We start from the raw sequence: 18,246 nt of genomic DNA on the forward strand, positions 1-18,246 counted from the left end.
TTCCTTAAACTGGGATACTATTTATATTAATTCTCCTCATATTTCTCAGCAAGGTGAAACAAATCTCATTTCTATTTCTTTTCTCTTGCAATTAAAAATTGTTGTAGTTGTATAGGATCCCAAAAACAATATTCAATATCTTGTAGCTTAATCAGACATTTACAGGGAAATTTCAGGTAGAAGGATGCATCCAGTGCCAACACTCTGTCCTTCAATTTCAAAAATTATTTTCTCCTCAACTGTGTGGTTCTGGATACATCTGGAAAAATCCTAACCAAATCCCCACAAAATTTCATTAACCTGTTTTTAAACATCTTATCCATCTCGATCATGCATGTTATTACCAGGGTGGACCGACTCTGAATCACATCCTGTGTATCTTCTAGGAATTCAGTCAAATTTACCTCTGGTGTGGTCAGATGGTCCACCTCCTGGGCAGATTCAAGTTTTTTTGGAGGAATATAATAATAATTATTTATTGGAAAATTCTCAGCATTGGTCATTCCCAGTACTTCTTTAAAAAATTTCCTTAATAAAATCTCAGGTGACAATAAATGAGTTACTGGAAAATTGACCAAGCGTAGATTTTTCACTCTATTCATGTTCTCTATAGATTCAATTTTAGAATGTATTACTGTAGAAAACAGCTGATACCGAGACAGCTTGTAAATTATTACATTGATTTTCCACCACATTTAGTCGTTTATCCAAACAACCTAGGTTAACATCCACATTTTCTAATTTAGAAGAAACTAACTGAGAATAGTCTCCCATTTGTTTCATCGTTGTCCTGAGAAACCCTTCAACTCTGGATATACCTAACCATAAGTCTTTTAAGGTAATATCCTACAAGTGAGACAGTAGGAGTTAGTCTTTTCTGCTTACATTTATTTTTCCTTCTACTCTATCTTTACGTATTTTTTGTCCTTGTGCTGCAGAGGTTCCCCGTGGGGACAGATCTGACTGTGGGAGATTGCGGAGATTGCAGACTTTGCATGTTAAGTCTGCATCCAAGGTGTTGTCTGCTTTCAAGTGCATTTCCTGGACAGCCTGCACCTTCAGTTCAGGGGCTCAGGGACTGTTCCCTTGAGAGCTGGATCACCTCAGGTTCATCAGCTAGCAGGTTTTAGTGCAGGCTGCATGGCTCTGTAGTGGTATGTCTGGGATCGGGGCCAACTGCGTCCCTCCACCAGGTCATTTGTGCAGTGTGTCCAGAGGGTGGTGGAGGTCTCTGGCCTTTGGTATTGGGCCGATTACAAGGCTTGTTGAGGCAGATGATCTCCCTTTAAGCTGTTTCAGCTTCCTTTACTGCAGCTCCCGACATCACATGGCACAGTGAGTACAGGGCTGACAGCCTGTCACAGCAATTCTAAGGGGGGTGGGGGCTGGATGACTTTATTGCTAATGTGTAGGATTATTAACCCAAGTCCTTGCCAGACTGCAGGCTTCGGTTCTCTTGAGGTCTGAGAAGTTCTAGCTTTCATCCCTCCAGATGTTCCTGTTAGTACTATGGAGGCTTCTCAGGTCAATCAGCCAAACAGCAGTTTGGTGGATCCCGGTGTCTACAGGGAGCTGCCCTGCATCTACCCCTAAGAAATGGTTCTGCCCTCGGCAGCTGCTCCTCAGATCAGAGGGCGGCTATCGGCCTTCTTGAAAGAATGGATGGCCATCACCTTCGATCGCTAGGTCCTGGATATTCTTCAGATGGCTGCAAATTTGAGTTTTATTGGCCCCTTTCAGAGCTCTTTCTGGACTCCCCGGTAGGAAGACCAGACAAGGCTCCCTGGGTGGAGGCCATGGTCTAACAGTTGCTGAACATTGTGACCTTAGAACCTGTCCCAGAGCCCAAATTGGGCTCTGGCAGGTACTCTATTACGTCATTGTGCCAAAGAGGCTCCGAAGACTGGAGACCAATCCTGGATCTCAAAGCTGTTAATGTGGCCCTCAAGGTCCCCCGCTTCAGGATGGAAACAGTGTGGTCTTTGGTCACCTCAGTGGCTCCTTGGGAATTCTTAGCTTCCCTGGATTTGATAAAGGCTTATCTTCATATCCCCATTTTTCCAGAACACAGGAAACATTTGAGGTTCCATGTTCTACAGCAGCACTTCCCAATTTGTGGCCTTGTCCTTTGGGTTGGCAATAGCGCCCAGAACATTCACCAAGGTGATGGTCATAGTGGCAGCCTACTTACAGAAACTCGGAATTCAAGTCCATCTATACATGGGCGACTGGCTTATCGAAGCCCAGTCAAAGTCTGACGGGTGTCGGATAGTTCGCCATGTTGTTCAGCTGCTTCAAAGTCTAGGCTGGGTGATCAACTTTTTAAAAAGAGCCATCTTGTTCTGACTCAGGACTTGGAATACCTAGGAGTCTGCTTTGCCACAGGGCAGAACAAGGTTTTTCTGCTCGACTTGTGCCAGGAGAAACTTTGCCAGCTAATAAGTCATTTACTAGAGACTCTGGCCCTGACAGCCTGGCTATACATGGGGTCTGTGGTTATGACCATTGATGTGGTTTCCTGGGTGAGGGCCCATCTGCACCCGTTACAGGATGCTCTTATTTCCCATAGGAGTCCACAGAGGGATCTGCTGCAATCCTGGCTTCCTTGGACGATGGATGCTCGAACGGTCTGGTGGTTGAATCCTCTATCTCTGTCCTGTGGTTTTCCCCTCCAGATCTCAGCCTGGGTGATCCTGATGACGGATGCCAACCTGTACAACTGGGGTGCTCTTTGCTCAGACAGTTTGGTCCAGGTCCGGTAGTCCTTGTCCAAAGGGAAATGGTTGGGCAATTCGACTGGTTCTCCTGCACTTCAAGCGTCTTCTTTGGAATCGGGCAGTATGTGTCTTCTTGGGCAATACTATGGCAGTGGTGTATGTCATTTGGCAGGGAGGCACTAGGTCCGGTAGTCCCTGTCCAAAAGGAAATGGTCAGGAAATTTGGCTGGCTCTCCTGCACTTTGAGCATCTTCTCTGGAATTGGGCAGTATGTGTCTTCTTGGGCAATACTATGGCAGTGGTGTATATAAATTGCCAGGGAGGCACCAGGAGTGTATCTCTGCGCAAGGAAGCCCAGCTTCACTTTTTCTGGGTGGAATGCTACCTTTTGGTGATTTCTGCGGCACATGTAGCAAGAGTGGACAATGTTCAGGCAGATTTTCAGTCATCAGACTCTGGATCCGGGGGAATGGTCCCTGTCAATGGAGAGCCTTCAGCTGCATAGTGAATCAGTAGGGTAGGGTTGTCCAACATTCGAACTTATGGCATTGGTGGCCAACAAAAAGGCAGATCGTTTTTTCAGCCACCATTACGAGCCAGTAAGTGAATGCTTGGATGTGCTTGTGCAGCTCTGGCCGTTGGAGGGTCTTCTATGTCTTCCTTTCATGGCCCCTGATAGGCCATCTGAGATGGATCAAGGCGCACAGAAGTTGGGTGATTTTCATGATGCCCAACTGGTAGAGACAGCCATGGTTCATTTACAGCTGGATCAGGTGCTCAGTCTTCCCTGCCATATTCATCTACTTATGCAGGGCCAGATTGTGCTTCAGAATCTGGACTGCTTTGGTCTTACGGCCTGGCTTTTGAGTGCGCTGCCTTAGTCTGCGGAGGCTACTCTCTTGCGCAGCAAAAAGAAGTCAACTGTGGCAGCCTATGTGAAGGCTTGGAGATGTTATCAATCTTGGTGTGTCCAAAAGTGCGATGATCTAACCTTGCTGTTGGTTCCACTGATTCTCGCATTCCTTCAAGACGGACTGGAAAAGGGTTTGGCCGTTGGTTCTCTGAGGGTTCAGATTGCCAGTCTTTCTTGTTGTGGTCCTCGGCGAGACTCTTTGGCTGCTCATCTGGACGTTGTCAGGTTTATTAGGGGCGCATTGCAGCTTCATCCCCCACTGCGGCTACCCTCTCCGACTTGGAATCTCAATCTGGTTCTCTGTTCGCTAGCTCTTCTGCCCTATGAGCCTCCGGAGCAGGTGTCCTTAATGGATCTTGCTGTTTAAGATAGTTACTAGGAAAACTATAACTTTGGCCAACAGGGTTTCCAAACTTCAGGCTTTATCCTGCAGCGATCCTTTTCTTTGAATTATGGATTCCAGTATGTTTCTGCACACTGTTCCCTGCTTTCTCCCGAAGACAGTCTCTAGTATCCACATCAACCAGGAGATCCAGCTGTCTATTTTTACTCCCTCGGGATCGAGAAAGTGCTGAGGTTGCTGGATGTACGCGAGCTTTTGTTGTGGTACTTGGAGGTCACGAATGAGTTTCGGGTAACTGACCACCTGTTCTTACTGGTGGGTCCTGCCCGTAAGGGCAGGCTGGCTTCAAAAGCCACCATTTCGAGCCTGTATTGCTGTTGGAAAGAAGTCCCCTCTTTCTATGAGGGTTCATTTTACTAGAGGCATTTCCTTCTTGTGGGCTGTAATTGGCAATTTCTCTTAAGATTTGTAGAGCTGCTACCTGGTCCTCCTTGCATACTTATATGAAGTTTTACAGGATTGATGTGGTGGCCAAGCAGGATGTTGCTTTTGATTCCTTCGTTTTGGCAGTAGGCTCATCAGTCGCACTGTGGACTGCTCTGTTACGTCCCTCTTATCCAGGAATAGAGTGGGATTGTATGAGAGTGAAAGATTAGGTTCTTACCTTTGCTAATCTTCTTTCTTGTAAATCCACAATATTCCTGGAACCTGCCCTAGAAGTTGCTGATTTGCCGATTATCTTCCTTGATAAGTACTTGGTAAGCCGGACTTCTGGTACTCTTAGGCTGGTCAAGAAACCATCCATTTGTTATGACTTTTCCATGGGAGTCCCTAGCTGTGGCACCCTCCTCTGTTAGTGCAGGTTGTGTTACCTTATAGCAGTTTCTTTTAGGTTTATACTGTTTAATAACCTGTTTCAATTGTTTGATTAAGACTTTTTTTCATTCTATGAGCAGATTAAACGTATTTGTTGAAGAGTTTACCTGTACCCCTCCCTTTGGTCTGTCTGCTTTTGCACAAACTGGTGGACCAGAGGGTAGTCCTGAAGTAAGAGGGTCAGAAAAATTATGTAAATGAGGCTTCCTACAAGCAGTCTTGTGATATGGGATGCATAACCCACTTGTCCAGGAATAGTGTGTGGATTTACAGCATCCACTAGCTCATCCTCTCACTAAGAGATCTCATTTCCTGTCCCATGTTTTCTTGAATTCAGACAGTCTTTGTTTCTACCACCTCTACAGGAGACTATTACAAAAATCTACCACCCTTTCTGTAAAAAAGAAAAAAAGATTTCCTCAGACTCAGGAGTAATCTATCACCTCTTAATGTAATTCCATGCCCTCTCCTTCTGGAGCTTCCCTTCAAATGAGAGACTCGCCTCATGCCCATTTTTTGCCACATAGGTATTTAAAACATCTTTATTGTATCTCCTCTCTCTTGCCTTTCCTCCAAAGTATACATATTGAGATTTTTAAGTCTGTCCCCATACACCTTACGATACAGACCGCCGACCATTTTCTTGACAGAATCCATCCTGTTTCTTTTTTGACTGTGTGATCTCCAGAATTGTACACAATATTCTAAAGGGGATCTCACCAGAGTCTTATACAGGGGCATCAATACCTCCTTTTTCCTACTACCGGTAGCCATACCTCTCCCTATGCACCAAGCATCCTTCTAGCTTTCTCAGTCTTTCAAACCTCTTTAACCACCTTTAGATCATCGCATTCTATCGTACCCATTTTTTCTTAACGTGCACAAAAGTTCTTCACAAAATTTGCAGGGTTTTGGGGTAATTTTTCTTTTGGATTGGGGGGGGGGAGAGTTGTTGGTGCTAGCAGTGCATAGTATTCAGGCACTTGGGAAAGGTAATCTTATGGGGTAAGGACAATTTGAGAAGGCACTACAAGTGTGAGGCATCTTGGGGGGGGGGAGTAGAGAAGTTTTTAATGAATGGGATATTTTTTGGGGTGCTGATTGGGAGAGTACAGATAAAGAGGCATTCTCTGTTTCACCATATATAACTGTTGCAAAAGCTGAAATTCATTTTCCTATAGAATGAGTTGGGCTATTTTTGGAGTGCTTATTTCTCTGGAACCCCTAATCTGGTTTTGGCCAATATTTCATTTGTATTTTTGTGAAAAGTATGATATCCAAAGGGACAACAGATGTAAATCACATTTTCCACTCTGAAAATAGCAATAAAACAATTTCTATTGCTATAACCCCACCTTCCACTCCCCCCTCAGCATCCTCCTGAATAGGCAGCCATACAACAGGATCTCAGTGATAGCATTTTGTAGAATGTTCAATCTCAAGATAGCATTAAAACTTTGTAAGTATTGGCACCATTTTTGATAAGTTAACCAGATCTCCTCAAAATTAACTTAGTAGTCGTCTGTGAACATTGGATATTAATCAAATGTTGTCCATCACTAGCAATTAATTGGCTATGTTTATGGTCAACCAAGTTAATTTTAGGAAATCTGACTGCCTTATCAGAAGTGGACATGTTTCTGAGATTAAAAACCTCTTTCCATTATACTGCTTCCCACTCTTCCAGAACTTGTGGGATAGTTACATAGAAACATAGAGTATGACGGCAGAAGAGGGCCGGCGGACTAACAAGTCTGCCCACTTAAGAACCCTCCCTCCCTGGTGCCCCTTTTTCATGCACAACTTTGTAGCACTCCCACCTGTTTGTCCCATCGACTTTTGAAGTCAGGTACACTACTGGCCTCGACCACCTGGCGTGGAAGTTTATTCCATCGATCAATCACCCGTTCGGTGAAGAAGTATTTCCTGGTGTCACTATGAAATCTTCCCCCCTTAAGTTTTAGCGGATGCCCTCTTGTCACCGTGGGACCTGTAAGAAAAAAGATTTCTTTCTCTACCTCAATTCGACCCGTGATGTATTTGAATGTTTCTATCATGTCCCCCCCTTTCTCTGCGCTCCTCGAGAGAATATAAGCGCAGTCTGGTCAGACGTTTTTCATATGGGATGTCTTTTAAGTCCTGAGACCATCCTAGTGGCCATTCTCTGGATCGACTCCATTCTCTTCACATCCTTTTGATAATGTGGTCTCCAAAACTGGACACAGTACTCCAGGTGAGGTCTCACCATGGATCTGTACAACGGTAGTATGACTTCAGGCTTTCGACCAGCTGGCAGAGATAGAAAACACTTGAGCTGAGCAGCTTCAGGTTCTGCAAATTTGTGGCTGTTTTCCTGGTCTAGTTGGTCAGCTGGCTTCCAGTTGAGCTATGGTAGCACTTCAATGCTCTTGAAGTCATATTTGGTGGTGCCAGATTTCTGACTTCTGTTCCTGCTGTCTCCCTCTTGAGCCTTGCATTTGCCCTTTGAGCCTTAACAGCAGTTAAAAAAAAATATTAGTCAGGTGGTCTGAAGCAATGGTCTGCAGCTGGACCAGCCTCTGCACATAGAGCTGAGACTTGTCATCCTTGAAGAAACAGAACAGGCTGTGGATTTCCTGTAGTAGCACCTTCCTAGGCCGATGCGAGGGAGTACACAGCGGGGGTAAATTCAGCATTTGTTGCCAGAGAATAAGCCTAACTTGACTAGGAGGTTGTCTGCGTTATAGGCCAGGTCACCAGCAGCAGTTTGGCCAGAAATCACATTTCCAGTCCTGGCAGCAGCCCTTTCATGGGGACAGGAAGTCTTCCTTGCAGGCAACAAAGTCCTCTGCTCCTACTTGCTCTACCCTATGATACCAGGCCAGCCCCCTCCCTGCTGCCGATAGGTCAGCTTTGGTAGTTTCAAGGAGAGTGAGCTGCCATCCCATCAGACTAGTGGGTCCTAGAGATTCTGAGGGACAGGTACAAGTTAGAATACTCCTGCCTGGTCGCTTTGCCCTTCTTAGTCTGCATGGGTTAAAGACTGGATCAGTGGCAGACTTCAAAGGGTAGTGGTAAATGGTACTCCATCCGAAACATTGGAGGTGTTTAGTGGTGTACCACAGGGATCGGTCCTGAGTCCAATCCTATTTAATATTTTCATACGGGATCTGCCTCAGGGACTTCAGGGTAAAATTGCATTATTTGCCGATGATGCTAAATTATGCAATGTAATGGGCGGAGGTATCGTGCCCGACACTATGACACAGGACCTACTTTTACTGGAGCAATGGTCTACTATTTGGCAACTGAGTTTTAATGCCAAGAAGTGTGAAGTTATGCACCTTGGTAGCGGAAACCCATGCAGAACCTACACTCTGAACGGTGAGACCTTAACTAGAACTGTTACAGAACGGGACCTGGGAGTAATCATTAGTGAAGATATGAAGATGACCAATCAAGTGGAGAAAGTTTCATCCAAGGCTAGACAAATTCTGGGTTGCATCCGGAGAAGTTTCGTCAGCCGAAAGCCCGAAGTGGTAATGCCGCTGTACAGGCCCATGGTGAGACCACATCTGGAATATTGTGTTCAATTTTGGAGGCCACACTATTCAAAAGGATGTGCTGAGAATGGAATCGGTTCAGCGAATGGCCACTAGGATGGTCTCAGGACTCAAGGATCTCCCATATGAAGAACGCCTAGGTAAGTTGCAGCTATACACTCTCGAGGAATGCAGAGAGAGGGGAGATATGATAGAGACATTTCAAATATGTTACTGGCCGTATTGAGGTGGAAGAAGGCATCTTTTCCTCACAGGACCTACGGCGACAAGAGGACATCCGCTAAAAATCAGGGGTGGGAGATTTCATGGTGACACTAGGAAGTATTTCTTCACCGAAAGGGTGGTTGATCGATGGAATGATCTTCCACTTCAGGTAGTAGAGGCCAACAATGTGCTCGATTTTAAGAATAAATGGGATAAACATGTGGGTTCACTTCGAGGAAGTGCTTAGGGGGGTGGGTTATTCGAGTGGGCAGACTTGTTGGGCCGACGGCCCATTTATGCTGTTATACTCTATGTTTCTAGGGGAACGTAAAACTGTATGTCTGCGTACGAGTGTATTTTGATTTGATATTTTTTTTTTGCGATGTCGAGTACTGGTTTGACATACAAGTTGAAGAGGAGTGGGGATAATAATGCACCCTGGGGCACTCCATAGTCGAGAGATTTTGGTTCCGATAAGGAGGGTTCCAATAGTACTTTCTGAAATCTTTCGTTTAAGAAGAAGGAGAACCATGTCAGTGCGACTTCACGGATTCCTATAGAGTGTAGTCTGGATAGGAGGATTGAATGATCGATAGTATCGAAGGCGGTGCTCAGCAATTACAGGATTTTCGTGACATCTCGAGTACCCTTGCCCTGACTAGAAGGTACATGGCAAGATCGGCTTATGATGCCTTTGAATTATCTTCCAGAACCTCAGCTATGTCAGTGGCAGTGAGACGTCTGGCATGGCTCAAGAGTCTCTGATATGGATGTCAACCTCCAGGATAGATTGGCTAACATTCTGTGCTTGGGTGATGAGCTATTTGGTGATTCTATTGAAAATGCTACCCAAAAACTCAGACCTTGAGACACTGGAAGCTGACTCTGCCTTCAGTGCTGAATATTTAGAAGCTTTGGACTATGATGAGAATCCCAAAGAGCTCCTTAAATTACCATTTCATGATGTTCTCAAAGAGACTCTTCACAAGAATTGGGAAATGCCCTTGACTATTACAGTGGCTCCCAGAAAGCTGGATTCTATTTATAGAATCATTTCTTCTTCACGGTTTGATAAACCACAGCTTCAGCATCAATCATTTGTTTTGGAATCAACTTTAAAACAGTCCTGTGCTTCGAAAATCTATGCCTCGGCATCACCAGGTGTGAAGGCCGAACTATGGACAAGTTAGGATGTAACCTTTATCAAAGTTCCATGTTGGCGAACACGGTCCTTAATCACAATTCTACATATCTTGTTACATGATGCCTTCAAGTTATCAGAGCTTCAGCTAAGTCAGTGGCAATGAGACGCCTGGCATAGTATGAGAGTCTCGGATATGGACATCAATCTTCAAGACAGATTAACTTAATATTCCCTGTTTGGGGAGAAGAGCTTTTTGGCGATTCCATTGAGGTGGCCACACAAAACTAACTGACCATGAAAAACAATTTGAATCCTTTGGTTTGAAACCAAGTCTAAGCCTCCCCAGGTTCTCAGTCATCTAAACTTTCTTTTTCGTACCAGAGGCGTTTTTCTGCCAAACCTGCTGTGTCTCATCCGCCTCAGCAGAAGAAGCAAAAGCAACAGCGATCTCAAAATTCTCAACCAGAAGCTCCTCAAAAATATACTCGGTTTTTTTTGACGGGCCAATGGAGAGCAAAGCTGCAGGAAGTCTGGTATCAGCAATGGCTGTGTTGTCCTAAAAAGTTGATACTTGGCCTAGTCAGAGTTTGGTTCATAGACCTCGGATAAGTAATGTAGTCCTTATGCATGCAAACAAGTATGTGCAGAATATCTACTAACTTCAGAGCCATCAATGGATAGACAAAAAGTTTTAATGGCATTCATGTTAGAAATAATGGTGTGAAAAAGATAGTTTAAAAACAAAATAGAAGAGTGCAGCCTGATAGCTGGTTTAGGACCCCCTTCCAAATTTCTGTCCTGGTTCTCAGCATTTCTAACATCAGCTCTGACCTTTAGAAATAAGCTTTTTTAGGCTCCCATAATGATATAATTAGTTCCTAACCTCCCCATAATGTGAAAATTTCAGTAGTACCTTTTGATTATATAAACTACTGTAATTTGGTGTAACTCAAAAAGGTTCTCTTTTCTGTCTTTTTTTTTTTTTTTTTCCTTATGACAGAAGAGGTAGGCTCCTTTAGGCAAGCCTTTAAAGGCTTCGGGCAAAACCAAGACCATCTATGCCTGAATTGGTTTCCTCAATATAGATTGCTGCCCAAAATCTCTGGACCAACCAGCAATCCCGAAAGGAAGTGAGAGAAGATGTTAGGTTCCCTATGACATTTGAAACATAAAGGGGACCTAATGCCGCCTATTTCATGTAACTGCACCTGGGTGAAATAGGCTATGTAGAGCACCTGGATATAACACACTCTCAATATTGCTCCTGTAATCAAATGTGATAGGTCCCTGACAGTATTCAAGAGGTGCCAGTGTTCCAAAGAGATCCCAAGTTCCTCCTCCCATGCAGACTTGATAGACTGAACATTTCTCCGATTCTCAAGGGGGACCAGTGCTCTATACAAGGAGGACACAGAGGTATTGTGAAGTGCCATCCCCAGAAAAAAAAAGGCAAAGATTTTGCCCCAAGCCCTACTACTACTATTTATTATTTCTCAGACTGGAAGAGCGTCACCAGCGGGGTGCTGCAGGGCTCGGTACTTAGACTTATGCTCTTCAACTTCTTTATAAACGATCTGGACATTGGTACGACGAGTGAGGTGATTAAATTTGCGGACGATACGAAGTTATACAGAGTAGTGAAGACACAGGGGGATTGCAAAGATCTGCAACGTGACATAATCAAGCTCAAGAAATGGGCATCAACATGGCAGATGAGGTTCAATGTGGATAAGTGCAAAGTGATGCATGTCGGGAACAAAAATCTCATGCATGAATACAGGATGTCCGGGGCGGTACTTGGAGAGACCTCGCAGGAAAGGGACTTGGGAGTTCTGATTGACAAGTCCATGAAGCCATCTGCACAATGTGCTGTGGCGGCGAAAAGGGCGAACAGAATGCTAGGAATGATCAAGAAGGGGATCACGAACAGATAGGAGAAGGTTATCATGCCGCTGTACCGGGCCATGGTGCGCCCTCACCTGGAGTTCTGCGTCCAGCACTGGTCGCCGTACATGAAGAAGGACACGGTACTACTCGAAAGGGTCCAGAGAAGAGCGGACTAAAATGGTTAAGGGGCTGGAGGAGTTGCCGTATAGTGAGAGATTGGAGAAACTGGGCCTCTTCTCCCTTGAAAAAAGGAGACTGCGAGGGGACATGATTGAAACATTCAAAAATTCTGAAGGAATAGACTTAGTAGAGAAAGACAGACTGTTCACCATCTCCAAGGTAGGGAGAACGAGAGGACACTCTCTAAAGTTGAAAGGGGATAGATTCTGTACAAACGTAAGGAAATTCTTCTTCACCCAGAGAGTGGTAGAAAAGCTGGAACGCTCTTCCGGAATCTGTTATAGGGGAAAACACCCTCCAGGGTTTCAAGACAAAATTGGACAAGTTCATGCTAAACTGGTGAGACTGGACTCATTTGGAGCACTGGTCTTGACCTTGGGGCCGCTGCGTGAGCAGACTGCTGGGCAGGATGGACCATTGGTCTGACATTCAGTGGCAATTCTTATGTTCTTATAGCACTGCAAGGCGTATACAGCACTGTACATTTAACATACAATAGACAGTCCTTGCTTAGAAGAGCTAACAATCTAATTTGACAGACAGTACATCTCGGAGTTGGGGAGATTATGGTAGAGGAAATGATACAGTGGATATAGGTATCTGACAGCAGTGAGTGGGGAGTTAAGAGTTGAAAGCAGTTTCCAAAAAATAGATTTTTAGCTTGTGTATTTGAATACTGCTAGGGATGGAGCATGACATATTGATTCAGGCAGCATGTTCCAGGCATACGGTGCGGCAAGAAAGAAAGGACGGAGTCCTAGAGTTGGCATTGAAGGAGAAGGGTACAGATAAGAGGGGCTTGCCTGATGAATAGAGTTCACGGGGGAGGAGCATATGGAGAGATAAGTGACTCAATGTCTGTGCCGAAGAGAGATGCTATATAGTGTTTGATTTGATAGTAAGCATAGGTGTTTCCCCTCCCAATCGGGCCTCCAAGGTATACAATTTACCTGTATCATCCAGTAAGTATGCTAATAGTGATTCCCTGCCGACCCCACACTGAGAAAATAGGGCTATCCATTCTGGGTTCAAAGGAAGGATTTCCTTGCAAAGGTGATTGATCAGAGCAGGGGTAGGGAACTCCGGTCCTCGAGGGCTGTAATCCAGTCGGGTTTTCAGGATTTCCCCAATGAATATGCATTGAAAGCAGTGCATCCTTCCACTGGTCCAACTGTTCAGTCATGTGCTGTAATAGAAACATAGAATATTGAAACATGACAGCAGATAAAGGCCAAATGGCCCATCTAGTCTGTCCATCTTTCTCTTAGAGATCCCACGTGCCTATCCTAGGCCCTCTTGAATTCAGAGACAGTCTCTGTTTCCACCACATTAACTGAGTAAAGCCGCGAAGTCAAGATCAGCAATTGAATAGATTGGCAAATATCTAAATGCACCCTCTGCTCAACACAAAGGGAAGGAAGGTCCCCATGAAGTTTTCAAGTCCAGGGACGATGGCAAGGCCTCCAATTTAGCTGAATTTAGGCCTGTACCATGTTTTTTTGGTCTCTTGATCACTCCCCAGACTGGTTGGCCAAAAATTCCTTGAAGTGGAGAAACAAGTGATCAGAAAATCACAGGCGAGTCAGAATTTCTGAACTTTTGCATTCTGTTTTTTCCTTCAAATTATCCAGGTCCAAGAACAGGCTTCCACTTTGTTCCAAGTCATGCTTTCATTAAACACCTGCCATTTTTCATATTGCATTTCATTTCAACCTGCCATTTTTCATTATAGCGTATTGCATTTCATTTTGTTCATTGCACCTTCTCCATACACTTCAACAATTTGCCTGTAAATTTCCACTAGACAAATATGTTTAGCATTTTAAAAATCGTTTCACTGATTACACGTCATTGATAGAGGGAGTTTCAATTTTCTTTCATCTTTAATGACTACAGCAAGACAAGGGAATAAATTATTCCACCATGCTCTGTAACATGTTTCCTTGAAATACAAAAGACGTATGAGGACAGACTGGAAGGCCTGAATATGTATACCCCTAGAGGAAAGGGAGGGACAAGGGAGATGTAATTCAAATACTTGAAGGGTATTAATATTAAAATATTTTTCCAGAGAAAGGAAAATGGTAAAACCAGAGGACATAATTTGAGGTATGAGGGTGGTAGAATTCAAGAGCAATGTTAGGAAATTCTATTTTACGGAGGAGAGTGGTGGATGCTTAGAATGCACTCCCTAGAGAGGTGGTGGAGAGGGAAAACGGTGGACTGAGTTCAAAGAAGCGTGGGATGAACATAGAGGAATCTAGAATCAGAAAATAATATTAAATAATTGAACTAAGGCCAGTACTGGATAGACTGCACAGTCTGTGTCTGTATATGGCCATTTGGGGGAGGATGGGCTGGAGAGGGCTTCAATGGCTGGGAGGGTTTAGATGGGCTGGAGAAGGTTTTAACGGAGATTTCGGCAGTTGGAACCCAAGCACAGTACTGGGTAGAGCTTGGATTCTTGCCCAGAAATAGCTAAGAAGAAAAAATTAAAAAATTTTAATTGAATCAGGTTGGGCAGACTTGCCTTTATCTGCCGTCATCTACTATGTTACTATGACTGACCTTCACAGAGAGTGCACTTGTCACTTATGTGGCTGCTATGCACAGCTGATTCTTACTTTCTAGATGTTTCTTGTATATGGGGGTAAAATAGTTTTCCCTGCAGCTTTATCTTCATGTTGCCTTCTGTTTTATTACTATTAATGTTCCTGATCCCTTTGATCTTTTTGTGTGTGTGTGTGTGGGGGGGGGTTTTGGGGGGGTTCAGATCTAGAATTTTAAATTGCAGATAAGCCCTAGAGCAGGGGTAGGGAACTCTGGTCCTCAAGAGCCGTATTCCAGTCGGGTTTTCAGGATTTCCCCAATGAATATGTATGAGATCATATTTGCATGCACTGCTTTCAATGCATATTCATTGGGGAAATCCTGAAAACCCGACTGGAATACGGCTCTCGAGGACCAGAGTTCCCTACCCCTGCCCTAGAGATTGATTATATTGACGTGTTGGGATTTGTGCTAGTCGAGAGAACAAGTTTCCCCTGACCCAAAAGGGGGGTGAGGGGAAGAGACAGCCCTCAAAACACACCTAATAAATATTTAGAGTGAATGGGAAGCCCTCAGTCTTACAGCCTGCAGTGGGGAACACAGCCCCTAATGCACCAGCTGTCACAGTCATACACCCAAGTGACCCAAGTGAAATTTTGAGTGAATTAACTAGTGCACAGACTAGTGTGCTGAAAGTGAAGTACACTTCCCCCTCTGTATTCGCGAATTCCGTATCTACGGAATCACTTATTTGCGGTTTTAGATCAAAAAATACATTTTTATTTTTCAGGCTATTTTAAGCCCTGTAAGCCCCCCACTTAAGCCTTACCTGGTGGTCTAATGGAGCTTACCTGGTGGTCTTCCCATGCTCCTGCCCTGTGCAGATCGCTCACAGGAAATGGCTTGAGAGACTATGGGAGTTCAAGGCAGCCATTTCCTACGCTCTTGCCCTGAAAATCCGCTAGACCAGCAGGTAAGGCTTAAGGGGGGCTTTCAGGGCTTAAAATAGCGGGGGTTAGGGGCAGAACCAGCCCGAATATTTTTCGCGGGTTTTTAATATTCGCGGGCCGGCTCTGCCCCGAACCCCCGCAAATGCGGAGGGGGAAGTGTAACTAAATAAGAAAAAAACCAATAATCTAGTTAGGCTGTCTCTGCCCCTCATCTGAGGGTAAGCAGTGTCCCAAATCATCCAGGCCAAACACAATCACAAGCTGAACGTAAAGTTAATATAGTACTTAGCTTCTCCGTGAGAATCCAGAGTAGATACATGCCAGCATGAATAAATTCCATCCAACAGGGCTCCATTTCAAGGGAAAAACCCCTTTCCTCAGGAACCAGCTCTGCTATCGATGTAAACTCTCAAAAAGGCAGCAAGGCGTAGTCAGGCAAAGTTGATTTGTGATAGTGGCACACTTTAATTTTGCTGTTTTGTTAGGAGGAGAGTGTGAAGGAGGAGTCAGCAGAAGAACCGAAAAAACCAACAGAACCAGAAAGTGAAGAGAGTGATTTGGGTAAGCCAAAGAAGGGCAAGATTTTCACACTTTGCTCCATTCAAACCCTGCCATCTCCCAGGTTCTTAGCAACATGATAGCCATGTGGGGTCAGATCAATAGATAATACAGTGGAACCTTGGTTTATGAGCATAATTCGTTCCAGAAGCATGCTCGTAAACCAAAGTGCTCGTATATTGAAGCGAGTTTCCCCATAGGAAGTAAGGGAAACTCACTTGATTGGTTCTCCCCCACCCCCCCATGAGGTCACCGGCGCTGCTCGCTTTCACCCCACCACCTCCCAAAAAGACCCTCCTAACCCCGAGGCCACTGGCGCGCTTCCACGCCCCCCCCACCACCCAAGAACTGGCATTGTCTGCCCGCCCAAACCCTTACCCATATCTGGCACTGGTACATAGCACCAACCCACAGGACATGCCGGTGCCTGAAGATCCTGCCTCTTGCCACTGGGCTGGGCCTTGAGCTGCATGTTCAGGCACCGGCACGTCCTGTGGGTTGGTGCTGCATGCTGGTGCCAGATCAGGGTAAGGGTTTTGGTCGGGCGATGCCGGTTCTCGGGGGGGGGGGGGGTGCAAATCAAGTCAATGCTCTGTTTGCGAGGCACAATTTGCTTGAGTGTTTGCTCATCATGCAAAACACTTGCAAACCATGTTACTCGCAAACCAAGGTTTGACTGTACTGGGTTAGATGGACCTGCTCCCAAGAACGGCCAGTCCAGATTCCAAGTATTTGACAGAATCCCAAATGGTAACTAGATTCCATTCTTCTGATCCCAGGGATAGGTAGTGTATTAATAGCAGATTCTGTGTCAGCCTTTCAGACTGGCCCAGACTCAGATGCTTTGGTTATGCATGCCTTCAGCAGATGGAGATTGAGAACACTAGAACTTTGAGCTGAATAAAGAATCCTGTGCAGTTGCTAGGCAGCCAGTATTTATCTGTCTACAATAGATTGCAGACATGCAGGCCTATGCAGTTTGAATGCTAGGCCAATTAAACTGTGGATATTCCTTTTCTTCATTAAAAAAAAAGTCTGTTCTTTTCAAGTTTATCAAGTCTGATACACTGCCCTAGAGCAAAAGTGGAGGAGTGGCCTAGTAGTTAGAGCAACTGCCTCAGCACCCTGAGAGTTGAGTTCAATTCTCACTGCAGCTCCTTGTGATTCGGGGCAAGATTGAGAGCGAGACCAGAAGGCTTTGAGCATGCGCAAATGCTCAAAGCCAGCCCAGCCCAGACCAGAAGAAGGAGGATCTCTGACGCACCGCCCAGCCGCGCCAGAAGAGGGAGGATCTTCGGGCACCGGCACTGGTGCCAAGTCGGGTAAAGGGTGTCATTGACTGCTCGGGGGAGGGATGCCGGATCGCTGGGGGGGATGCCGGATCGCGGGGGGGGGGGGGCGCTCGTACAGCGAGGCAAGCTCAGTTTACGAGGCACCAAGTTTGCGAATGTTTTGCTCGTCTTGCAAAACACTCGCAAACTGGTGCACTCGTAAACCGAGGGTACCACTGTATTTTAAAATGCCATAGAAATAGATATCGTTTAGGATAGAAATGCTAGAAATTAAAGCAGATACCGGAGCGGTACGGTTGGAATTGGAAGTGCTTGCGGCAGACCTCCATGGGGAAATTCAAGAAGTAGGCCACCACATAGAGGAATTAGAACACGTGGAAGAACATGCTGAGGCCTTTTGGGCATGGAGAACTGTTGGCAAGTCTATTGGAACCAGGAATCTTATATATTTGAAAAAGCTTGAACATCTAGAAAATAGGGGTCGCAGATGTAATATGTGTGAGAGGCATACATGAAACACTGGAATATGTAGATGCAGAGGCAGTTGTCTAGAAGCTAGTGGGTTTTCTATTGTCCACGAAGCAGACAACTCTTCTTCAGAAGATTCAACTGGTTTGGGCCCAATCAAATACTCAACTAATACTTCATAAAATTCAAGCTCAACCTAAATGGCAAAGAGTTTTGAAAGGAAGGGGATGCTTACTACGACAGATGTCAGATTTCCAATTGCAACAAAGCTCCTTAAATGGGCGAGGAGAAGATAAGATATCCCTGAGCTTGGGATGCTACTGTATCTGTTATTATTATTATTTTTTTTTTTTAAAGTTTTGTTGGATTACCTACACTATAGTGGACCTTGTTCTCAGCGTGACGAGTGAATGTTTGGTTATATCTGGTTTGGCATAATATTATGCATTACCCTGGTTCGTATCTAATATAATAAAATGCTAGGGAGCGCATGTGCACTCAAAAGTCGTGTTCCCTGATCCGTCGCGGAAACACGAGTGCACATGCGCGCGTTTTACGTCACCACCTGCTCGATTAGTACGTCACAGTCTCCCTGCTCTACACAAGCCGGACCGCAGCCAGA

At 45.0% G+C, this 18,246-nt stretch overlaps 1 protein-coding gene across 1 annotated transcript in view; it reads left to right on the top strand.

Annotated features, from left to right (window-relative positions):
• Nucleotides 1-18,246, top strand: part of ST13 (ST13 Hsp70 interacting protein) — a 138,375-nt gene that overhangs the window by 27,153 nt on the left and 92,976 nt on the right. Inside the window, 1 exon segment of the mRNA XM_033935085.1 lies at nucleotides 15,792-15,867. Within this exon segment, the coding sequence (XP_033790976.1) occupies nucleotides 15,792-15,867 (76 nt within the window).

Source organism: Geotrypetes seraphini, chromosome 2 (genome assembly GCF_902459505.1).
Source record: "Geotrypetes seraphini chromosome 2, aGeoSer1.1, whole genome shotgun sequence".
Classification (NCBI taxonomy): domain Eukaryota; kingdom Metazoa; phylum Chordata; class Amphibia; order Gymnophiona; family Dermophiidae; genus Geotrypetes; species Geotrypetes seraphini.